The 26,044-nt window shown below is 34.3% G+C and overlaps 1 protein-coding gene across 3 annotated transcripts; it reads left to right on the forward strand.

Annotated features, from left to right (window-relative positions):
* Positions 1-1,350: 1,350 nt before the first annotated feature.
* Positions 1,351-11,027, forward strand: LOC108741318 (DNA-directed RNA polymerase III subunit RPC2). Of its 3 annotated transcripts, none has more exons than XM_025976244.1 (5): positions 1,351-2,652; positions 2,845-3,468; positions 3,671-4,259; positions 8,608-9,080; positions 10,398-11,025. In XM_025976244.1, the coding sequence occupies exons 1-5, from the start codon at positions 1,563-1,565 to the stop codon at positions 10,844-10,846; spliced, it is 3,225 nt and encodes a 1,074-aa protein (XP_025832029.1). In that variant the 5' UTR covers positions 1,351-1,562; the 3' UTR covers positions 10,847-11,025. The 3 variants fall into 3 exon arrangements, with proteins under 3 accessions (XP_025832029.1, XP_025832028.1, XP_025832030.1); XM_025976245.1 differs by having other exon boundaries at positions 2,154-2,245; positions 2,305-3,468; positions 10,398-11,022; XM_025976243.1 differs by having other exon boundaries at positions 1,563-3,468; positions 10,398-11,027.
* The last annotated feature ends 15,017 nt before the right edge of the window (positions 11,028-26,044 follow it).

The raw sequence follows: 26,044 nt of genomic DNA on the forward strand, positions 1-26,044 counted from the left end.
ATCCACCCACTCTAGTTTGTACAAGAGTTTCGTCAAGGTTCAAGTCCCGTCCGATATATAAACGAAATTTTGAACACCCTTTAAAATGAAAATACTAGTGTACAAGGGAAGAAAAAGTAAGGAAAGAGCGAATATAAAGATAGGAGACGAAAGATTAGAAGAAGTGGCTGATTTTAAGTATCTAGGAAACAGATAAGTCAAGACGGAAGGAATAGGGATATAAAGCAGAGGATAGCGCAGAGTCGTGTCGTCTTTAATAAAAAGAAGTCACTTCTATGCTCGCAAACGGTTAAATTAGAAATTGGAAAAAGGTTGTTAAGGGTGTATGTTTGGAGCACGGCGTTGTACGGGTGCGAAACATGGAGAGTGAGCGTGGCGGAAAAGGAAAGGTTGGAAGCCTTCAAAATGTGGTGTTATAGGCGGATGATGAGGATAACGTGGGTAGAAAAGGTTAGAAATGAAAAGGTATTAGAAAGAATAGGAGAACAAAGGACTCTATGGAAGTCAATAAAAAATAGGCGAGATAGGTTTGTAGGACACCTTTTCAGGCATCTAATCAGGGACATACTAGGGGCAGAAACTGGAGTTAAGAGGAGCAAAGCTAGACCTTCGATTAGATTACTGTTCGCAAATAGTTAAGGATGTGGGATGTTGTAGTTTTAGGGAAATGCGAGGATTAGCTCAGGGTAGGAAGGAGTGGCGTTGCGTGTCCAACCAGTCTTAAGACTGACGACCTTATGATGATAATGAAATATAATTGTAAATTTATTTTTGCTAAGTTCAATACTTTTTCCAATTTCTCATTCACCCCTCTACTAATAGTTGGTTTTGTCCCTTAGTTTCTCATACTTGTGTAGGCATTTCATATCAGTCAGTATTTATTCATTTACAATATTCTTTCTATTTACTAATAATCCTATCCTATTGAAGAATTGATTTTGCATTATAGTCGCAATAAAATTTCTTTGTATTTTTAATACCAAGAATTATAATAACTATAAGTACTAAATGTATGAGAATTTTTTTTATTTCGTCATAAAATGTAAAATTCAAATTTGGGCGTGTAGTTCAATTGTAAAAAAGTAACTACTTTTGTGAAACTCCCCTTCCTACGAAAATATTTTCTGCGTTAGCCCTTGTTGCTGACCAAGTCCCATAACACTTCTTAAATGCACCACTTGGCAACCAATTATAAATAAACTCAAAGCCGTGCACAGTGCACATGTGCTGCAGCAATTTAATTAGAAAAAAAATCCTGCTATATATCTCATATCTGTTATCCCTAGATGTCCAGAGTTGTTTATTAGTCTATGGTTGTCTTTGATCTAGAATATCTATGGTCTAGGTACTCATTAACCTATACTGTTAGCCTAATATAACAATTAAAAACCGTTGTTTATCTTTAAAGAATTCTTTAAAATTTTTTCCGATCAAAATAGAAGAAATATTAATTGCTAATCTTTCTGCATTTGATGCAGATTGTTCCAATGTAGTGATAGTACGATTTTTTAATCTCTTCTAAGATTCATTCTGATGGTAATCTGTTTATTTTATTAAAAGTTATGGGTGAATATTTAGATTCAATGAAAGGTAAATCATTATCCACGGTATTTGGAGATCCTTCGCAATATCGCTTACCGATTAAAGAGGTTGAAGAAAAGTGGAAATTGGTTCCTGCATTTTTAAAAATCAAAGGCCTTGTGAAGCAACATATTGATTCATTTAATTATTTTATCAATGTAGAAATCAAAAAAATAGTTGAGGCCAATTCTAAAGTAACTTGTGATGCTGATCCTCTATTCTATCTTAAATATACTAATGTTTATGTTGGAACTCCAGATGTAGATGAAGGTTTTAATATAAGTAAACAAACAACTCCTCATGAATGTAGATTGCGAGATCTTACCTATTCTGCACCAATAACAGTTGATATTGAATACACGAGGGAAAATCAACGAGTTGCAAAAACGGGAATGTTAATTGGTAGAATGCCTATTATGTTGCGTTCGTCAAATTGTGTTTTGAGCAATAAATCAGAATTTGAGCTCGCTAAGATGAATGAATGTCCATTAGATCCTGGTGGATATTTTGTTGTTAAAGGGCAAGAAAAAGTTATATTAATTCAAGAACAATTATCTAAAAATAGAATGATTGTTGAAGAGGGCAAATTTGGAATCCAGTGTACTGTTACTAGTTCAACACATGAAAAGAAATCTCGAACTATAGTGTTTGTAAAAGGAAATAAGTATTATCTCCAACACAATGCTTTCAATGAAATTATTCCAATTTCTATAATTTTTAAAGCAATGGGAGTTACAAGTGATCAGGAAATTTGCCAACTTATTGGTGTTTCAAACATGGAAAAATTTATGTCTACCTTAGAAGAATGCCATAATTTGGATATATTTACTCAAACTGCAGCTTTGAAACATTTGGGATCTAAGCTAGTTGCAAAGCGTTTTGTTACTGCAGCCAGTAAGGTTAAAACACCTGTTGATGAAGCAAGAGATTTGTTGGCTACAACAGTTTTAGCTCATGTTCCAGTAGAAGAGTTTAATTTTCGAACAAAATCGATCTATATGGCATTAATGATTCGCAGAGTTATGGATGCTGAAGTAAACAAAAAACTCCTTGATGATCGTGATTATTACGGTAATAAGCGTCTTGAATTAGCTGGCTCTTTAATATCGCTCATGTTTGAAGATGCATTTAAAAGATTTAACTGGGAATTGAAATCAATTGCTGAAAAAACTATTCCAAAAATTCGGGCAACACAGTTTGATGTTATCAAATATATGCGTTCCGATTTAATTACAAATTGCCTTGTATTTGCAATTTCTTCAGGAAACTGGACTATTAAACGTTTCCGAATGGAACGGTTAGGGGTGACACAAGTTCTCTCAAGGCTCAGCTACATTTCTGCTCTTGGTATGATGACAAGAGTAAATTCGCAGTTTGAAAAAACACGAAAAGTTTCTGGACCTCGTTCTCTTCAACCGAGTCAATGGGGAATGTTATGCCCAAGTGATACTCCTGAAGGAGAAGCATGTGGTTTGGTAAAAAATTTGGCTCTAATGACGCACATTACTACCGAAGTAGACGAATATCCCGTTGTACGTATGGCTATTAATTCTGGAGTTTTAGACATTAATACAGTAGGCACTGAAGTCCTAAGTTCTTCAAAGATATACTTAGTATTTTTGAATGGTAATATATTGGGTGTTATCAGGAATTACAAACGTTTAATTCAAGCTGTAAGATTGATGAGGAGGAAAGGAAAAATTTCTCAATTTATCTCAGTTTATCCAAATCATCAGCAAAAATGTATTTATATTAGTTCTGATGGAGGCCGGTTATGCCGTCCTTATATAATTGTAGAAGATGGAATTCCTTTGGTTACAGAAGATCACATCAATAAGTTGGAAAAAGGAATTGGAATGAGAACTTTTGATGATTTTTTACATATGGGTAATTCATTTTTTTTAATCATTAGTTTTTTGAATACTTATTCGTGTATAATTAATCTATATTGAAGTGGAAATTTGAAGCATAATATGAAATATTACATGTCATCAACATTTTGTAAATTTTGTTGTTTTTGTCTGTACCATGTATGCATTGTTTATTTTATTTTTAAAAATGCTTAAAATTATATTTTATAAAATTGCAGGGCTAATAGAATTTCTGGACGTGAATGAAGAAAATGATAGTTTAATTGCGTGTTATGAAAGAGACATAACTCTCCAGACAACTCATTTAGAAATAGCAACATTCACTATATTAGGCGTTTGCGCGGGTTTGATTCCATATCCTCACCACAATCAATCACCCCGTAATACATATCAATGCGCCATGGGTAAACAAGCCATGGGTTCAATAGGTTATAATCAGAAAAATCGCATGGACACTCTTCTTTATAATCTGGTTTATCCCCAAGCTCCTATGGTGAAAACTAAATCGATTGAATTGACACATTTTGATAAATTGCCTGCAGGTCAAAATGGTACTATTGCTGTTATGAGTTACAGTGGGTATGACATTGAAGATGCCTTGATTATTAACAAAGCCTCCATAGATAGGGGTTTCGGAAGATGTTTAGTGTATAAGAATACAAAATGTGTGATGAAACGATATGCCAATCAAACATTTGATAGAGTACAGGGGCCCGTTATTGATACTATGACAAATAAGCCTATTTGGAAACATCAAGTATTAGATAATGATGGGATAGTAGCTCCTGGAGAACTTGTAGAAAACAGGTAAATTTCCTATATTACTGATATTATTTTTAAACAAAGAAAATACTCTTTCAAATCAAAAAAGTTGATGACGGAATCATTAAATTTAACCACATAAACATACAATTAAGAAAATCCATTGTGGAACTAATAATTAAATAAACACTAAAAGCCCAAAATTCTTCATTCTCGGTTATTGACTGAGTCCCTAATTGACGATAACACTTTTAGTATTGAAAAGCATTTTAAGTTTCTAAACGTTACGTAGAATTATGCGTTTTTGGTGTTTGTTACATAAACAAAGGGTAATGATAAATATACACCTCAGATTTTCTTGAAATTTTAATATGTACTATTTGTTATGTTAATCAAGAAAATATATGATTTACATTGTAGTTGGCACCATACGGGAAGCTTGTTATTGGTTTTGTAAAAGAGTTATTCTTGATAAGAAGTTTTGCTTGGTCTAAAACCCAAATTAGACTAATCAAATATTAATTTTTCTGCAGTGATATGTGATCTATGTTAAAAAATATAATTTTTGCTCAGGGGTAAAGTACCTTTATTTTTACAAGCTTTTATTTAACTTGCAATGTGCGTATGTAAATTGTCCGCGTCAAATCTTTCAAGCCATTTTTCGACCACTTTTGGTTATCCGATTGAGCTGAAATTTAGCATACTTATGTACGTCCCGTGACAATGCAATATTGTGATATTAAGCTTTTATTTAAAAAAAAACGTGAACTAAAAAGGAAAAATAAAATTAAGTGACATGTCTTATATATGTATATATATGAGTATTGTTCGTGGTGGCGGTATGCCGCCGGTTTACTAATTTGGTGAAATCACTTCGAAGAAGTAATGGACGTCCCGTGACAATGCAATATTGTGATATTAAGCTTTTATTTAAAAAAAACGTGAACTAAAAAGGAAAAAATAAAATTAAGTGACATGTCTTATATATGTATATACATGAATATAGTAGATAAATTCTAGGTTCGGAGTGACCCCTCTCTTGATAATTTTAAAAACTCCAGGCACTGATAATGTATAGTGAACCTGCATAACGGATAGCGTACATCAGTGCCTCAAGCTTGTCGTTCTCGTTTTTCAAAAAGTATTAGATGTCTTGCTAACTTCATGTAGAGTTAGCAGACCACATATTGAAAAAAATATTAATATATAAAAAAATGNCTCCGAGAAATGATGTCTGGGCAAACCAGATAATAAACTTAGTTTAGCTGGTCGTAAGAATTGCATTTACGACCAGGGAAGAACATCTATTTACAAAATATACAAATGAAAGGAGATGAATAACCTAATAAACCTAAGAATTATACTAAAAATAAACATAAACTAAGAAATGTCTTTGTAACACCAAACAAATATAGTAGATAAATTCTAGTTTCGGAGTGACCCCTTCCTTGGTATTCATATAGTGATGAATTGTTAACTAATTAATAACAGGAGTGTTAATTAGTGAGTGATTTGTTAAATAAAGGTAATAAAATGCGAGGTGTTCAACTATGTGATATTTGGTATCAGGTGTGTGGTAGAAGACTGAAGAGAATTAGGATAGGAGAATTTTGAAGAATTTCATCGAATATTCTAGTGTTCATCAGCCAATTTTCTGGATGTTTTCGTTTGTTGCGAGAAATCCTAAAAAGTGATACATCGTTGAAAAGCTCTCGAAGAACGAAAAAAGAATCTGACATCACTAAAGAATTTCATCGTACTTTCTGGAAGTTTCCATTGACTGCGAGTAACCCTAACAAGTCAAGAGCGAATCTGACATTATCGAAGAGTTCCACCAAAGTTTCTGTAACATTTGGCCGATTGTGATTCACCCCAACAAACGATACATCATTGGAAAGCTCCCGAAGAAATAAGAATGATTTTACTAAAATCAAAGATTTTTATCGAACTTTCTAGAAGAATTCGAGATATTACATGCCTGTTACGACCAGAGCTACCGAAGCTAAAATGGAGGAACAAATAAAAACACTAATGACAATGATGGCAGAAGTGACTCAAAAAATGGAAAAAAGACAAGAAGGAATGGACTTGGAACAAAAAGAAATGAAATATAAAACGAAAGAGGCACAAGAAAAAACGAAGAATGGCCAGGAAGAAATGAAACAAGAATTGAAAACAGTACAAGATAACATGAAAATAGGACAAAAGAATTGAAATCATCTCAACAAGAAACGAAAAAAGGTCAGGAAGAAATGAAAGAAGAGTTGAAAGCAGTACAGAAAGCAATAAATACCAGAATGGAGGATCAAATAAATCATATTAGAAATGAAATGGAAAAGGAGATACAAGACATATAAAAAAGGGAAGTTAAGATGGAAAAGATAGAAGAAATAAAAGAAGATATTGAAAAGCTAAAGCTACCCTCTACTGCAAGAGTCGAAAATCCCAGTGCAAAGCCATCCAACTTTTGAAGGAAAGATCTCGTGGTCTGTATACCTGAAGCAGTTTGGAGTAGCGGCAGAGGCAAATTCATGGACTGATTTAAAGAAAGCAACAGCGCTAATAATTTGTTTACGAGGAGAGACGTTGAATATACTCCAAAGAATGCCCAAGTCTCAACAATATGACTTCCACCATCTTGTCAATTGTCTAGAAATGAGATATGGCGATAAACATCTACAGCAGGTACATCAGACGCAACCTGGTAAGAGTAGCCTACCCCTCTGCCCCTCAAGAGTTCATAGACTAACTGGCAGTGCAAACATTTATCGACGGAGTTAGGGACGGCGAACTACAGTAAGTTAGATTAGCACGCCATAAGAACCAAAGTGAAGCACTGTCACACGCCGTTGAGTTTGGAGCAGCTAAACAAGCTTCCAAAGGCCACGTACTTGTGCGATAGATATCGAGTATTTAACGTGCAGCTCCTTATCATGTTATGGTAAATCCACTCGCCAGTACTAGGTATATCTGTGTCCTGGGTGGCCTTGAGAGCCAATGGTGAGCCGCAGTAGTACGATTCTCTCAAGAACCCATTCATGCTACCATGTATCAAGTACCTTGCAGCCAGCTCGGATCAATCCATCTGCTCGACCTTATAGTGCGAACGTCTGGAATGAAGCGGTGTGTGGCGGCCGTTTACCGACAGGTCCCACCCGTCTTGCCACTTCCGTGTCATCCTTCTCTCTATCTATTTGCGCACTCCTGCTGTCGATTGGCCGACAATGCCATCATTGCTGACGTCGCCGGGCTCCGTCGGTATTCCACGCTTCGCCTTGAAAATGAGCGCCCGCCTCTCTGCCTCTAGCACCCATAGGATCTCTCCCATGAGCACCTGCATCGCATCGGTGGAGACGGTTCGACACACCTTCAAGCACGCCAAGAGTGTCACCCTTTCACATCGTCTCATAAATGCCCTTCCCACCACCGTACGTAGCGCCTGGTGCCAAACGCTTGATCCGTACATGGCATACGCAGTAGTAGGCAGTAGTAGGCCTTTGAACATACAGCAGACAGCCCGCTTGCCTAGCCCCCACTCCGTGCACAGTATTATTCACAGGGGCTCTACTACTATTAGCACTTTGTCCTTTAATGCTTCTAGGTGTGACCGAAAAGCCAACCTTTCTCCTACGCACACACCGAGGTATTTCATAGTGCGCACATACTGTACTGTGTACTCAACAGTGGTGGCCCGTTATAGGCCAACCTTTAGCAGCATACAACACGTCTTCTGGGTTGGTTATCAATGTTACTTTAAAATTTAGTGTTTCTTACGAATTCGTCGTAAAAAATGTACTATTCCATTTAAAGTAACAAAGTTGGCATCAACTTCAAGTATAATCGTATGTAGCCGACAATTGAAAATTTTTGAGCTAAAAAGATCATTTTCGATTCTCTTACTGTCAAGTTTTCAAATCTCTAATATGCTTAGTTTCTCTAAAACGTCTAATGCATAACTCAGTTTGAGGAACCCTGTATAAGGGGTTTCATTTAAAATAACAAAGTTAAGGTACACTTCTTATAAAACCGAAAGTCCACCATATTTGAAAATATTTTTACGCACTTAATTTTACACAATTTTTATTGAAACATTTTTGCATATTTTGAACCGTAAGTATACTACAGATTGATTCGGTCTTAATGACACACCCCGTATATTCTTGATTAGCATGACAAATAGTACCAAAAATGTACCAAAATTTCAAGAAAGCGAAGAGATGTGCACTAATCTCTACCTCTACCATTACCAAACAAAACATTTCTCTGCAGATTACTTGTACTTATAGCGAGTTTTTGGACCTCTATCAGCAAAAGTTATTTGCCATATGTTTAATAGAGACTGTTTACCATGGAAGTGCAATAATTACAAAAGTTATTTTAATTTTCCTTGTAGGCAAATATTAATAAACAAGTCGATGCCTATCACTTCATCAGTTCCTGGTAATACTACAAATAAAGTGGAATACAAAGAAACTCCAGTGGCTTATCGTAATGTCGAACCTAGTTACATAGAGCGCGTGTTAGTTTCTACAAATGAAGAAGATGCAGGTCTTATCAAAGTTTTGCTTCGACAAACTCGTCGCCCCGAAATTGGTGATAAGTTTAGTTCTCGGCATGGTCAAAAAGGTGTTATAGGATTGGTTGTTGAACAACAAGACATGCCTTTTAATGAATATGGAATTTGTCCAGATATTATTATGAATCCTCATGGTTATCCATCGCGGATGACGGTGGGAAAATTAATAGAACTCCTTGCAGGAAAAGCAGGATTAATGGAGGGAAAATTTCATTATGGTACTGCTTTTGAAGGTTCGAAAGTTTCCGATGTCAGCGAGGAATTAATTCGACATGGATTTAATTATCAAGGTAATTTTTTACAATCTTTAATTTTAAAAACTTTAATCAAAGCGACAAAATTATTTTCGATAAATATAAATTTTATAAAGCAAAAATGGTTTAATATAGAAGTTTATGCTCAGTAATATTCCTAGATCTGCGTATTCTGCCGCACCATGTAGTCGCGTTTAAAATTTGCTGAACACGAGAATCTTTGCAAGTCGTTAAAAGTGAAATTGATATTTATTTATTTATTTATACAGTGAAAATGACGGACTGACGTCCACTACAATAATTATGACAAAGAACATTTAAATATATGTAAATCAATCTCACACATTAGCCGAATACAGCAAAAATAAATATAGGAGAAGTAAGGGAGGGATGGGCAGTTGGGAGGCATGGACATTCTTTCGTAATTTAAATTTTATTTTAGATTTTCTTTGGGTTGGTACATTAGTTTGCTTACGGGTAATAGCGTTTGTCCGTAATCTATGTATCATTACAGTCAGTTGTTAATGTTTAAAGCGTTTTGTGTTTATATGTAGTGAATGTATATCTTTTGTTGTAATAAACAATAAAAGAAAAAAAACACCGATGCTGCAGGTGTATTGTTATTAAATTCAGTATCCATTTTATATATTTTTTGTATATGTTCTAAAAATGTTTATTCTATTTCTATCCCCAGTTCTACTACGATAAAAACTTTACATACCTCTAATTAGCCTTTCAAATAATATTATTTGTCTTTAAATAATTTGCGCTCAATCCTACATATTCTTCCAATAATTGCATTAGTTTTTGATTGTTTATGGGTATATTGTCATAATTATTTTCCAAAAAGCTTATCATAAATATGTATATTTAAAACTGTTTCCTGCTTTTCCATTTTATATCTTTGTTTTTGTTTCTCTTTTTGCTTTAACCTACCCAAGTTTGATTATTTTTTATTTCTCGCTGTTCAATTTTAATCCTTTTTTCTCTGAATATTTTTCTAATACCCTTACAATCTGTGTCAACGTTTCGAAGTTTGTCACTATCACAGCAATATTGTGTTTGCTTCTATTATCTCACCCTCTCTTATTCATTTTTTCTTCTAAAAGTTACTCATAAATACAAGTATTCGTATTTAACCTACATCCCTACCTCACACCCTTTTTCAGTTAGTTTTTTGGATTCATTTTTATTTACTCTTCCATGCTGCTTCTCTATATACTTCCATTATTCTTGTTAATCTTGCAATTAGTACCTACATGTGTTTGTAATAGTATTTTCTGTTAACAGAAACATTTTTATAACTCTTGAAGAACATTCTCTATTAATTAGGTGAATGATTTTCCTTTGTAGGTAAAGACGTCTTTTATTCTGGAATAACTGGAGAAGCTATGGAAGCCTATATTTACTCAGGACCTATTTATTATCAAAAACTGAAGCATATGGTGCAAGATAAAATGCATGCTAGGGGAAGAGGTCCTAGAGCTGTATTGACACGACAACCCACTGAAGGTAGAAGTAGAGATGGAGGTTTACGATTGGGTGAAATGGAACGTGACTGTTTAATAGGTTATGGTGCAAGCATGATGCTAGTAGAGCGTTTAATGGTATCAAGTGACCAATGTGAAGTAGATGTGTGTAACAAATGTGGAAGACTGGGATATTGTGGATGGTGTAATAGTTGTAAAAGTTCTGGACAAGTTTCCAAAATAACTATGCCATATGCCTGTAAATTATTACTGACTGAAATGCAATCAATGAATATTAGTTGTCGGTTAACTTTAACTCATTATTGCCAGTGACTGTTTTAACATAAATATATTTTTTGTTGTAATAATTCAGCAATAAGTATTTAGATTGAAGTGAAAATTATTTCACATTGTTTATTTCATTAAACAGTTTTGTTAATAAATGGACTATAAATGAAACAAGTTTAAATATAGGACCTTCGCTCAGAGAGGGGCGGGTGGTGTTGACAGGTGTTTTTACATGGGGATGGTGGTGACGATTTTATTAAATAAAATTTTTTCCGTCACAAATTATGTGATAACAATATTGTTTTAACATGTAGCCATTGTAATTTACTTTCTATGTCGAATGCGCGACGTGTACGAGGGTGGATTGATAAGTTTCCGGCCTAACCAAGAGATGACGCCACTAGGCCTACCTTGAGGTGACATTCTATAGTACCATCCTTGGATAGCTTGTAGCTATAGTTTCAGCCCGATCTCCTTGCTAGTGTAGGTTTGACAGCACGCTGAACAAGACGCCTCTGTGGTTTTCGTAAAAATGGAAAAGCAGGAAAATCGTGCTGTCATCAAATACTTTTATTTGAAGGGGTTAACGCCGAAGGAAATTAAAAAAGAGATGGACTCAACACTGGGGACATCCTCCCCGTCATATTCAACCGTTAAGCAGTGGGTTTCCGAGTTTAAAAAGGGTCGTGTGAGCACCTCTGATGGGCCTCGCTCAGGACGCCCCGTTGAGGTCACAACTCCAGATATGATCGAAAAAATTCATCAAATAGTGCTGGGAGACCGCAGATTGAAAGTGCGTGAGATAGCTGAGACCTGTAAGATGTCATATGAACGTGTGCAACATATTTTGCACCAACATTTGCATATGGAAAAGCTCTGTGCAAGATGGGTGCCGCGTTTGCTAACAGTCGACCAAAAATTGATTCGAAAAAACATTTCTACCGCAAATTTGTCATTGTATAAGCGTAATCCAAGCGAATTTTTGCGTCGATTCGTAACCGTTGACGAAACGTGGGTCCACCACTACACTCCTGAAACCAAAGAACAGTCTAAACAGTGGATTGGACCAGGGGAACCAACTCCAAAGAAGGCAAAAACAATTTTTTCGGCGAACAAGGTTATGGCTACTGTTTTTTGGGATGCAAGAGGTATTATATACATTGATTACCTTGCAAAGGGTAATACTATCACTGGTCAATACTACGCAGACTTATTGCAACGTTTGAGCCACGAGGTGAAAATTAAACGACCTCATCTGGCGAAGAAAAAAATCTTGTTTCATCACGATAACGCACCAGCGCACACGTCAATCGTTGCGACGGCTAAAATCAACGATCTAAAGTTTGAATTGATGCCGCACCCTCCTTACTCTCCAGACCTAGCCCCGAGTGACTATTTTCTGTTCCCTAATCTCAAAAAATGGCTTGGCGGTAAGAGATTTGCGGACAATGAAGAAGTAATCGAAGCTGTAAATGGTTATTTTGAGGAGCTTGACGAATCAGTCTATAGAGATGGCATTAATAGACTGGAACACCGCTATGAGAAATGTATCAGCCTTGGAGGAGATTATGTTGAGAAATAAAAAAAAAAAATTTTTAAAAACCTTGTTTTTCTTGGTCAGGCCGGAAACTTATCAATCCACCCTCGTATACTACAGTTAGCTGTTTCCTCCTACTACAATAAGATATTTTCAATCAGTTAGACTGTAACTGTAAGTACTACAAACTGTGAAATTTGATTGCAATTTTTGCGAAATAATTTAAAGAATAGGATAGAAGTAAACATTTTTAAATATAATACTGAAAGGTTATTTTTTCATATACAAGACGCTACATTGTGGAGGTACAGCAAGCAACTTTATTTTCTGTAAGGGAACTCCTAGCTTACTATTATATTTTTGAATTCATTTAATAATCTGGAATTATGTTATAAAAATGTTTTTTCATTTATAGGTACCAACCGTTTTTGAAATAGCAATATTTTTTAAAAATTTGTAAAAACGATCACAACATAGAATACGCGATTTCGCTTAATGTAACGGTATTCGAATTTCTATAAGGTTAGTAGAATAAAGACTTGGGCTATAGGGCCGTGGCCTAAGTAAACTATTCTGCCCAGACGTTTCGTCGACTACTGCGGCTGACAACTTCAGTGTTAGTGCTACGTTGACAACGTGAACGTAGATTATATGTCGAAGTCTCGACAGAGACTGGAGCAGCCGACGAAACGTCTGGACAGAATAGTTCACTTAGACCACGGCCCTATAGCCCGAATCTTTATTCTACTATGGATTCCGGTCGTGAAAGCCTTTGGTATATAAGGTTAATTCTTCCTTTCGATATTTATACCACTATCCAATACTGCTTGAAATATATACTAATACTATCTGACTCGACCACGCGTTGCTGTGGCCCATTACTTTTAATACATTGATGAATATTATACTTAACTTTTTAATACAGTCTAATTAAAATTTACTAATAAAGATAAAAATGTTTTTACCGATTTAAAAACCCACGCCAATAAGAATGGAATGTTAAGCCAAAATTTCAGTAATCTATGCAAGTGCTAATTGGTGCGCAGTATTTTTAATTAGCCCATCTTTTGTTAACAAATAAATTTGATTACGTGCCACGTTTGACTGACAAACTCCGTTTCCTACCCACTGGCATAAATACAACTTGCGCAGGAGAAGTCGCCAGTCCACATTCCACATCCAGCATCGGAGATGGAAGGACCTTTGAAGAAGCTCGCCACTCGTACTAGCGAAAAGTCAAGAACTAACTCCAAACGACGCCGCCTTTAGACCCGAATTACCAATTTGTCGGACACTCGCCGGATTGGCGGCCGCGTTATCTTATCGCATGCGTCAAGTAATGAAACATACATACCTACTTGTAAACTTGTATTCACTCAAAGAAATGATAAAGTTTCCTTTACAAAAACTCTTAGACCTAACACCTTACAATGGAACTATTATTAAATTATTAAGATTTTAAAACGTGAGCTGTATCTCCTGTTTTTATATTGTTTTCCCCTTTTCCGTTTTGATTATTACACGGAATGGTATCGCTTGACGAATTCGTCGCTCCATTTGATGGTTCCCCCGAAAAAGTAAATTTAAAAGTTCATTTCGGATTGTGATAATTTTGACACAAATGTCTACCACAACTCCGGCCTATAGAAATTTAAAATTTCGACACATGGTTAGCAAATTAACCGGCAGAGCAGAATCTGCAAAGGCCAAGTGATTGGTATACCCGAAAAGCCTTAATTACGACAAAATTCAAATCTTCAGAAAATGAAGATTTGCAATTTAACCAATTAATTTTATGCGTTAGAAAGTCTAACGAATCAGTAGAAGATTTTATGACAAAATTTTAAGTCATTTTAACTAAACTAGCAGGTAATTTTTTAGGTGATCCGATCCAGAACGCATTGATGAGTCATTATAAGAAGGAAGCACTTAGTATTTTCAAATTATCTGTAAGTGAACCCTATTATTCTGACTTAAAAATAAGACGACCACTTTCACTATCTCAGGCCCTTAATTATTCTAAAGAACTAGACAATGAAAACAAGAAATTAGAGATTTATAGGCAAATGATAGGTATTTCCAAAGAGCCACACCCACACAACACTCCTACATGAAAACAACATCCACGGAAAAATTACTTTGCACCTCGACAAAATCCTAGTCCAGACCTTTCAACAAATTTCTAGACAACAATTTCCTTTATTAAATAGAAATACTCCCTTCAGATCTTTCATTACGCCTAAGCCTCATCCGGTATTCCAACAACAACCCAGGAATACACACCAAAATAATACTCAAAAACCTTGAAACACTGGTGATGTTTCTATGAGAACTGTTTCCCAATTTAGACGACCAAATAATCCTCAAAATCAAAGACCTAACCATTTCCAAAATCAGCAACGGCCCAATTTCCTTGTTGAAGAATTAATAAATGTTGAACAAGACCCGTACGTTTATGATGAATACGGAAACGCCTCTTTACCCGTCCAATCTTTTGATACCGATACCTCCTATGAAATTGACAATTTCACCGACGGTATTACCGGCGAAAGATACTATCGACGAATACGAAAATGAAAATTTTCATATACAGGCCTTGAAAAACAAAATTACATAGATTTGGAAGAAATTAATAATGCTTTAGTTAAAACACATAAACTACCTTACATATACTCAAACGAATATGACTGCAAAATTTTAATTGATAGTGGTGCTTCAGATTCTATTATAAATTCTTTGACTTTCAAGTATTGTTCTGATCATTTATACGAAGAAACTTTCCAAGTTAAAACAGCCCACGGAGACACTAAAGGACAATACAAATTATACATTGCTTTGTTACATGAATTTGATTAACCCACATGCATTGAATTTTCAGTTTTTGATTTTCATAAAACTTTCGACGCATTAATTGGTCATGTTGACTTGACTAAAATGAATGCCGTTATAAATTATTCCAGCAATACTTTGACTACTGAACACACACAAATACAGTTTCACGAGACCAGAGATAAAATTCTGACAAATATCACTTGCAAAATCCCAGTCAACTTCCACAAAGATCTTGTGTTATTCTCAACCACGAACAAATTGTACCAGGTATCTACAATGTAGATAACAATTTTGGTGATGTACAATGTCTCAATAATATTCCCATCAATGAGCCTATGGATGTAAATACAAAGCCCCAATTGACGACAATTTAAATTGCGACGTAATTAAACAACTCAGATTAGATCACATGAATAATACCAAAAAAAAATAAAATTACAAAACTTTGTAAAGAATTTAATTCAATTTTCAGCGGCGATCAACAAACATTAACTGCAACCACACAAGCAACCCATCATATCAGGATAACTGACGATTCATCTGTTCACCAAAAAATTTCCGTTACCCCCAAAATAAAAGATGAAATTCAAAATTAAGTCAAAAAATTGCTAAATGACAGTATAATCAAACCCTCTACTTCTCCTTATGCTTCCCCTGTTTGGATAGTTCCAAAAAAGAAGGATACCTCGGGAAAAAAGAAATGGCGCATGGTCATTGACTTTCGCGAAATTAACAAAAAGACACCAGACAATAAATATCCTTTACCCCGATAAAATGTTCCTATTACTCTTTCTTAGACTTAACTTCCGGTTTTTAACAAATCCCTCTCCACCAAGACAGTACTGAAAAGACTGCTTTTTCTATTGACAACGGTCATTTGGATTCAAAACCGCACCTGCTACATTCCAACGGATGATACTACGTGACTTTTTGTACTGCGTTTATTTACATGGACGACATTGTAATATTTTCAAAATCACTACACGAACACATAATATATCTAAAACAAGTTTTCCAAAGACTGAAAGACGTAAAATTAAAAGTATCTCTAGACAAATCTGAATTTTTGAAAAAAGATGTTCCATTTTTAGGACACGTAATCACCACTAAAGGAATTAAACCAAATCGCGACAAAATTACTTTCATCAAAAATTTTCCAGTACTCAAAACTGAAATTATCCAAAGAGAAACCCCTTCAGGTTTTCCTTTTACAATTCACGTTTAAATTACGAATACGCAGATTTACTACAAAAACATTACCAAACGGTAGATTTAGAAGTAACGTTACCTTAAAAGACTTGGTTAAACATCAATTAACGAACGCACCCTTTGAAGTGCCTATTCAAGTCGGAATACATTTTGACAACAAAATTAAGGACACTTTTTCAACACTATATTTCAAACATTACATGAAGTATTATCAGGAAAAAACAATAAGGTAACTTTTACGTAAACCCTTCTGGACTTAACACTCTATAATAGAGGAAAGGCCCTAGAACTGATATCGAACTATCATGATACTAATCATAATGGTATCGAGAGAGACATTCCCATTTTAGAACGAAATTTTATTATCCCAATATGAGCGAAACCCTTATAAACCACCATATAAAGGACCCATAGTATCTTCAAAACCCTTTGAAATAATAATGATGGACTTATTTACGAATGAAAATAGTACATTTTTGACATTTTTTGACCATTTCAATAAATACGCACACGCTTATCTCAAAACAGACAAAAATGGTATTACCATTGTTAATAAATTAAGACATTTCGTTAACCATCACAATCTCCCAGGAAAAATTTTAGTTGACATGGGGACATAATTTTACAACCCTCATCTCAAAGATTTTTGTAAACTTTACCACATTGATTTACACTTCGCGAGCACCGGCAATCCAACTATTATCAGCCCGCTCAAAAGAATTCACGGCACATTAAAAGAGAAATTAACAATTTTTTGAAACAAACCAACCCTAATAAGATTATTCTAAATTTAATGATACAATGTAACTTCATGTACAACAATTCAATTCAATCTACTATCAAATTTAGACCTTTTGAAATAATTCATGGACCTTATAAACATAAACAATAGAATTAAAAAGCTATCCGTATTGTATGAAAAGGTAAAAAATCGAAATTTAGAGACAAAAAAAATTGGCAGTTGGACTGCCGATAGAAGTGAAAACTTAGAACTTTTAGTATTAAAATTTGAAATTTCACAATGTTTGAATAAAAATTATCAACATCAATCTGGTTTTCACATCTATTGACACTCCGAGCAACAATTATATGCATGTTTATATGGTTTTTTATTATTCAAATATTTACATAAATTTCAATGTACTTGATTTTTAACATTGTTTGCATCATTGTCATCATTAATTTCAACAATTCTTAGACTTTTTGTACTTTCAATTATTTCATTGTGTTCTAAAAAAAATACAATAGGCTTATGGTAACTAAAGTAAGAAATGAAAACGTTTGATTGAAATTTATCTAAGTATCGCGTAAAAACCGCATCGATCGTCGTAGCTGTATAGTTACAGATATACTGCTACAAGCATGTCGGTGACGCGAACGCACGAGATTTCACCCATCCAAAAAGCGTCTAACGCCAATAGCACCCGGCCGCTGCGCATGCGCCTGTCGTGAGTATGTCAGTAACGCGAACCTATAACATTTTCCCCTACCAAAACGTGCCCAACGTCGCTAAAGAAGTTTTCACTTCAAAAAAACAGAAAGCATTAGGCAAAATTAATCAACAAACCGACCCTATTCCTAAAATTCCTAGAAAAATGTATACCAAAACTGTCAAATCTAAAATGGCCCCTGAATTTCAAATAACGACCGACATTAACCAAAACGATGACAGAATCGAAGGAATATTAACAGGACAAACAAAAATTAGGAAAATACCACTTCGAAATGTTAGAAGGGTAAGAAAGGACGTTTTGTTGCAGGATGACGAAAACATTCCTAATCACCCTTTTCCTCAGCCTGACATAAGCCGAGACGACAGACGTTACAAAATTAGACAGTAACATTATGTATGTATCCGAAAATTTAGGCAGTACCCTCGTATTTTCTCATTACCAACTTTGCTTATTCTATAAATCTTACTTTAGCACGGAAAACCTATATCGATTTAATTACTAAAACCACCCTATTAAAACTTTAACACAGATCTGACATATTTTTCACGTTAGAAACTGTATTAATAAACATTATTGACACCCTTAATAAATTCAAAATCCGTAAAAACCCTCGTGAATTAATAAACGGAAGGAAGTGCACTTAATTCCTGTCTAAGACAGTAGATGAAGACCAGAATGAAGAATTAAAATCAAACATGTATCAACTTTTTGAAAACCAAAAGAAAACAATTGAAAAGCAAAATCAGTATTTGTCATTAGCCCATCATATTTGTAATGATTACGTAAATTTAATTAATATTGCTGCTACAAGTACCCTTGAAAAAGAAATAAATGTATTACACTTGACAGAAATCGCAAGTAATCTCTTGAACTATTTGCAACTTTTGGAAAGATCAATCATTTTTGCTCGTGAAAATATTCCAAATTTTGAAACCATTTCTAATACCCAAATTAACGAAATGATGAAACATCTTCCAGAAATTTATTCAAAAAGTCAACTATTATCTACCGATGAAGAAGAACCGTTAAATCAATTAAAATTTAACAAACCATTATTCTGTCAAATGATACTGTGTTGAGTATTATCAGCTTTCCTTTTGTAAATTAAATAAAATCCATCCATTAATAAAAAAAATATATTAACCTTTTAATACCCTCTGTCTTTTTGCTTGAATATGAAACCCTTACCCTATGGTGCTGCCGTAAATAACCACCAATATTACTGTTCTAATCAAGTTGAGACAAACATCATAGAATTGTCCATGTCTTCCGCCATTTACATCCAAAATTATGAAGAAATCCTGATGGTATGGAACGGAACGCTACTGATGACCACCACTAACCTTTGGAGCATTGACAGCAAGAAATATGACTGTCGCTCCTACATAATTAACTATAACAAAATGAACATCATAAACCAACGATTATTTGAAAAGGAAACTACAACAATAAAGAAAGAATTAGTCCAGTTTGGAATGGTTATCCTAGAAACTCCAAATGAAGGGCTTCTCAAACTTAGCGATTACCCCTAAGACTATCGAGAAATAGCAACATCGCTGCAGAAGATCGAGAAGATTCCGGTCCATCTACAGCAGTTGACCTTCGCGGCACATGCTGCCAATACGACCCTCTCGTTCGTGATATTGATCACATTAATCGCCACCTTGTGTTTCAAGGGATGGATAAAGTCCGTTCTGCTCAAGAAGAATCGACACCGAGTGAATAAAGAACATGATTATTCAAGGAATTGAAAACATCTCCAGCATCCCTTTGCCCTGTAATCGTTTGAAGACGAGGACGTCTTTTGTCCTAAGGGAGGAGGAGTTACATCCGGCGACCTTTGCTCCTACCTATGGATCATACCACCGGCCATGACACCTCTAATTAGTATATAAGCTCATACATTTTCTAGTTCGTCCCTTCCCCCCTGTCAAATTATTGGCAACCACACCCGACCTCCCTGACGAATACCTCAATTACCTGGATAACCTTCCCAACTCCCTAAAATAACCCCATACATACACACACACACACACACACACACACACACACACACACACACACCACACAAACTCGTTTTTAAAAACACAATCACATAAATCTTTGAACAATTGGCTGAAGAGGACCTTAATTGATCCTATAACGGCCTGAGGCAGAGGGGTTTTAGTCGGTAGGTTTGAGGACATCTTCCTCGGGAATCCAACACTACCCAGTCGTACGGATGGCTGGGTGTCTTTTGAAGATTTCTCCTCTTCCACGAAAACAAAAAAAAATAGTTCATATAACAGTATACTCTATAGGTAAACCTATACTAGTTGTTCATCTGCCATCTCTAGTGTGTAGTAATTTAATTATCAAATGTAATAAAAGTTCCTGATAACTGAATCAAATAAATGTGTTAAAACAGTGTTTTTAAAACTCCATTCTAACATCGTACGTTTTAACTCTTATATTTTTGCCATCTATTGACCAATACTGAGTTCGAACTTGATATAATGTGTTTAAAATTCCTGAATGCAATGATTTTTCACGTACCTGTTTTATAATTATATTTGTTATGATATTGTGTTTCGGTAAAATTATAGGATGTTTTATATCAAATGAAATCTTTGAATTCTAATTAAAACTTTGGAATCTAAAAATGGATTTAATGTTTTGAGAGAACTCCTTCGATTAACTGTTTTGAATTAAATCATTAATTTCACGTAAGAATGACTGGTTTTGAATCAATCAATCAATTTAAGTATAACAGTCTCAGCATGTTGTATTTCCTCTACTGTAAGCAATCCTAAATTTCTCTAGTTGTTTGAACAGTTATGGATAAATCTAAAGCAATATGCGATTATGTGAATTAATTTAGTTACGGACTAAAATTTTTGTAGTATATATATTTTTTTCGCAACCATTTTAGACCAGTCTTGTACATGCTGTTTAAAAACTCTGAAATTGTTTAACTTTGTAAAATAAAGTCAGCTGAATTTTCTGTAGATGGAACGTGGTTCCATTGTGAGTAATTAGTAGTCGATCTGATTTCTGATACTCTTTTTGCGATGAATGTTTTTAAGACGTTTAGTTGTGTGTTTATCCAATTCAGCGCTATAGTCGAATCCAAACAAAAGAATGTTTCGTCAAATGTAATAGGCAAAGCTAATAAAATGATTTTGTATACCTTGCTAGCAATAATGTTGCACATAGATCAAGTCGCGGTATTGTAATTTTAGAATTTGAGAGCAACCTTACTTTTAGAGCTTACTATTTATGTATAACATTTATTACCGAATGTATAAGGATGTACCGTATGCAGCTTCGGTGGCATCGCACTATCCATGCAATTATATGTTTTTAGCATTTTTAATTACTAAACATCTTTCGAATGAAATTTTATTCAGGGGGAGTAACCTACCTCTGTATGTTATCCACTGAATGTATGCCGAGTGGAACTGATTCGTCCCATTCGATTTTTAATTTCCATAAATTTTGCACTAGTAATTTTAATGTGACAATAATAGGGCCTAACAATCCTAAAGGTTCAAAGAGTTTAGCTAGGTTTGAAAATACGGTTCGTTTAGTAACTTTTCTGATCTAAATGAATCAATATTTAATGAAAATAATAAATTGTCTATTAGGATTCCACTGAATTCCTAATGTAATTTGGGATGTACCTTTAAATAAGTCTAAATTTCTTAATGTATTTTGTAGGGGGAATTTTTTAATTTTGGCTCATTTGATGACTATTGACGCAATGTACAACTTCCTAATTTTTTATATAACTGAATTACTTCATCCAGAATTTTAATAGTGTTTTCGAAAGTGTCACTTCCAGTTAACAAGCCATCAGCATAAAAATCACGTCTGACAATTTTTGCTGCAAGTGGATAAATGTGTTGTTCATCGTCTGCAAGTTTGTGTAAAGTGCGAATGGCGAGATATGGTGCAGAGGTTGTACCGTAAGTGACTGTATTTAATTCGTAAGTTTTGATTGAGTCATTTGCATTTTCTCTCTAAAGGATTGTTTGATACCTACGATCATCCTTGTCTATTAAAACTTATCTGTACATTTTTTCAATGTTCGCGACAAGAACATAAATATGACTTCGAAAACGAATAAGTATACAAAATAACTCTTCTTGAATTGTTGGACCTATGTATCATAATGACATACCCGTGTTTGATTTGACGGATCCATCGAACACTACCCGGACCTTGATTGTTGAACTGCTTTCTTTAATTAATTACTACCTGATGATTGTCATAGTTCGTAACTTGAAACATTTGTTTTAAATTTTTGTATTTTGTGGCATGAATTGTACATATTGATTTTTCAGTTCCGTATTTTTTTGTAATTTGCGTTCTAATGCTTAAAAACGTTTTAATGTAATTGAATATGAATCACCGAGATGTTTTTTTACAATGTATCTTCCGTTATTATCCCGAGTTACGTTACCTAAAAAGGTGTTGTTCTACTTTTGCTCCTTCGTTTGAATGAAATTTTGTTTCAGGAATCTCCTCAATTTCCTAAAATTTTGATAACTGGTTATTTACTGTATTTAATACGTGTATTTTCATTGGAGATTTTACCTGCAATGAACCAGCCAAATCTGTTTTTTTGCAAAACGGCTATTTCCGATTTTTACTTGACCTATGCATAAAATATTATAAAATAACTCAGCACCTAAAAGAGCATCAATGTCCGATGTTCTATAAAATGTAATGGATTTGTTATACTAGGTACAATTATAAGTGGGATATTTGTCTCATATTTGCCTTGTGTCAATGAAATTTTGGTTGAAAGTGTGTAGCGAATATTAGTTTCTAATTGATTGAATATTTTATTTATTAAAAGATCGAAACTTAATATTCAAAACTAAAAATATGTATAACTTTTCTAACTTAATAACTAATATAATTTTAAAATGCGTTTAATCAAAAGAATCGTACTGAATGATGTATTATTTACAATGAATTTCTGTAGAAAATTTCGGCCATGTATTTAAATGATAAAGAAATAGAAGACCAATTTAAGATAGGTAGAGATAGAAACGAATTGGAAACTAGTATGCGAAACTTGGCAACAACAAATAGCTACATTTCAAACGTGATACAATGAAATCACTTCTTAAATATAATAAAGGTTATGAGTGGAAAATACGGCCCTAATGTGGTTTTAACAATGTTGACTCACAATCAGGTAAAGTTTGAATATTTCGCTGTTGTACAAGTTATAATAGGTACAATAATGTAAAATAAGACGATGAAAGCAATGTACAGTCACAAACAAACACAATCGAATAAAAATTATTAAGTAATCTACCTAGTTAAAATTGTAATTAAATAAAAAACGTAATCTTAAAAAAAAACATTTCGGCGAACAGCGACGGAACATCTACCATGAATCCTAATTTTCACCAAATAAAAGCCTTAGACAAAAATTTTCAGTCTCTCAGAATCTTTCAGAGTCTTTCAGCGTCTCTGAGAGCGTCTCTTACAGTCTTTCACAGTCTCTCAGTTATTGCCTAGGTGTTTTTATGGATCTCTCACAGTCTCTGTATGAGAGACTCGAACGATAANATCTATAATATAAAAATGAATCGCAAAATGTGTTGGTAAGCGCATAACTCAACAACGCCTGGACCAATTTGGCCAAATCTTTTTTTAAAATGTTCGTTGAAGTTCAAGGATGGTTTTTACAGCGAGAAAAATTAGAATTATTGCTGGAAAAACCCTAAAAATAGCCCTTTTCTTTTTCCCATACAAATGATTACTAATCAAGATGATGTAGTCAACTATCCACCGGAATTTTTAAACTCGCTGGATTTGCCAGGATTGCCACCTCACAATCTTCAATTAAAGGTTGGATCGGTGGTTATAATGTTGCGAAATATCAACCAACCGCGTCTTTGCAACGGTACACGGTTAGCGATAAAAAAATTACTAAACAATGTGATAGAAGCAACTATACTCAAAGGAAAGTATAAAGGAGAAGATGTTCTCATACCGCGCATCCCAATGATTCCGACTGATGTGCCATTTGAGTTTAAACGACTACAGTTTCCAGTGCGGCTTGCTTTTGCTATGACTATAAACAAGTCCCAGGGGCAATCATTAAGTGTTTGTGGTATTAATCTAGAAAACCCATGTTTCTCACATGGTCAATTGTATGTTGCCTGTTCCCGTGTTGGAAAACCAACAGATTTGTTTATCTATGCGCCAGGTAATCAAACAAAAAACATCGTATACCACAAAGCACTACAATAATAATAATAATAATAATCTCTCGCTGGATGGCTGGATCAAGGGCCAGATACAGAAGGCGGTAATCCTGGACACGGCGCGCATTGTCAGGAGGTTCCTCTCTCTGCGGCCCTAACCGCCGGTAGCTTGGGCCCTGCCCCGTTGCTGGCGGCACCCTAGGTTAGGTTTTTTATACTGTGTTTATATTTTGTACTGTATTTTTTATTTTACTTTTTATATGCATTTTATAAAAAACCTAGCCTAAGATCTAAAGTAAATAAAGGAGATAATAATGAACATTCAATGTCATCATATGTCATTTCATTTTAGCAGCGATAATTATTCTGTTTAAATAAGTTTAAAATCCCCGGTCGAAGACGGGGCGAGCAGCTAGTATATTAATAAAAATTTTACAATTGTTTCGCCTCCTTGAGGCTTCTTCAAAAGTATTACTTAAAACGACATTAACAATACAGACTTATATACAACTACGTGCTAGAGTGAGGGGTTGACAAAGAGGTTTAGTAAGAGTGAGTTATTAAGATCTAATTGGTCATTCAGGAGTACGCTGGTGTTTTTATTTTTATTTATTTCTACTGTTTCTAATAGAGAAAGTCGGTAGCTTTTAATTACTAGATGCAGAATTTCAAAGTTTTCGTTAAATTTATGGTTTTCATCATTTAGATGTTTTGCGTAATTCGAATCTAATTTTTTGCCGTAAATTTGCATTTAAATCGACACATTTTTTTAACCAAGGTGATTGTTTAAATTTTAATATTTGATGAACCTTTTCTATTTCAATACCTAAATTACAGTTTATTTTAAATTTCTGTAATGATTAATATATTCTTTCTTATCGTAAAATGTATCAATTTTGATATTTTCGAATTTGATCAGGGGGAAATTAAATGTTCTAGAAGCAACGGTAAATATAGCAACCCATTCAAATTGACCTTCCGGTAGTGGGAATGTCATTGCATAATCGTATACGTTATTTACGTTATATGTAATATGATGTAGGTTCGTTTGGGTTAAAATTGTTTCCCATGCATTTATTATTCGCTTTTCTGTACTTATTACACGATTGTGACATCCCCCCTCGTATGTCACGTTCTAAGAACATTACAATATCAACATCAGTTAATAGATCTAATTCTATTTTTGTAATTTTAAGCATTCTATCAAAAGCAAGTCCTAGTGCGGTATAATAATGTAAGCTGTAATTTTCAAATACGTCAGGCGGTAACAAAACATCTGCTTTCAAATATAATTCTGCATACTGTTGTGAAATTGAAATTATAAAAGTTTCCCACACATTCATGTTCGTAGTCCGCTCCCAAAAATGTGACAATTATCAATTGTGCTAAAGCTAAAGATTCATTCTTTAGGTGGTAGAATAGTATCTTGCAATTTTTCCCTACAGCTCAAATATTCATATGGAAAAACACCCTTATGCTGTACCAATTTAAATTTATTTTCATTTCGACAATATTTCCTTGCTATTATTTTCTATTCCCTATTTACTTAGATAGGAAGTTAATTTATCAAAAGTCCAAAGTTAATGTAGATAGGATTAATATATTTCGTAAACAGAAAGTATTTTTCTTTGCTTACAGGTAGTAATGACATTCTACTTTTTATTTCTACACTTAAAGCTTTAATTAATTAATGACTATTGTATCCAGATAAATAACAAGCATTATGTGAGTGTTTTTATAATTTAAGTTAAATCCAACATGGGATGATCTTAAACTTTAAGAGGTCATTGTACATTTCTAACAGAGCGTGTTTTGTTTTTCTTTTTATTAAGTTCATTTCTAAATTTTATTTTAAAATGCTTTAATAAAAATAAAACCTATCTCGCCTATTTTTTATTGACTTCTCTAGAGTCCTCTGTTCTCCTATTCTTTCTAATACCTCTTCATTTCTAATCATCTCTATCCACGGTATCCTCATCATTCGCCTGTAACGCCACATTTC

This window comes from Agrilus planipennis, unplaced genomic scaffold, assembly GCF_000699045.2.
Source record: "Agrilus planipennis isolate EAB-ADULT unplaced genomic scaffold, Apla_2.0 scaffold288, whole genome shotgun sequence".
Classification (NCBI taxonomy): domain Eukaryota; kingdom Metazoa; phylum Arthropoda; class Insecta; order Coleoptera; family Buprestidae; genus Agrilus; species Agrilus planipennis.

Excerpts from the sequence above, each read along its gene's own strand:
- LOC108741318 (XM_025976243.1), top strand. The coding sequence starts at position 1,563 with ATGGGTGAATATTTAGATTCAATGAAAGGTAAATCATTATCCACGGTA. Across the intron at positions 3,469-3,670 it reads TGATGATTTTTTACATATGG|GGCTAATAGAATTTCTGGAC; the intron begins GTAATTCATTTT and ends ATAAAATTGCAG. Across the intron at positions 9,081-10,397 it reads ACATGGATTTAATTATCAAG|GTAAAGACGTCTTTTATTCT; the intron begins GTAATTTTTTAC and ends TTTCCTTTGTAG.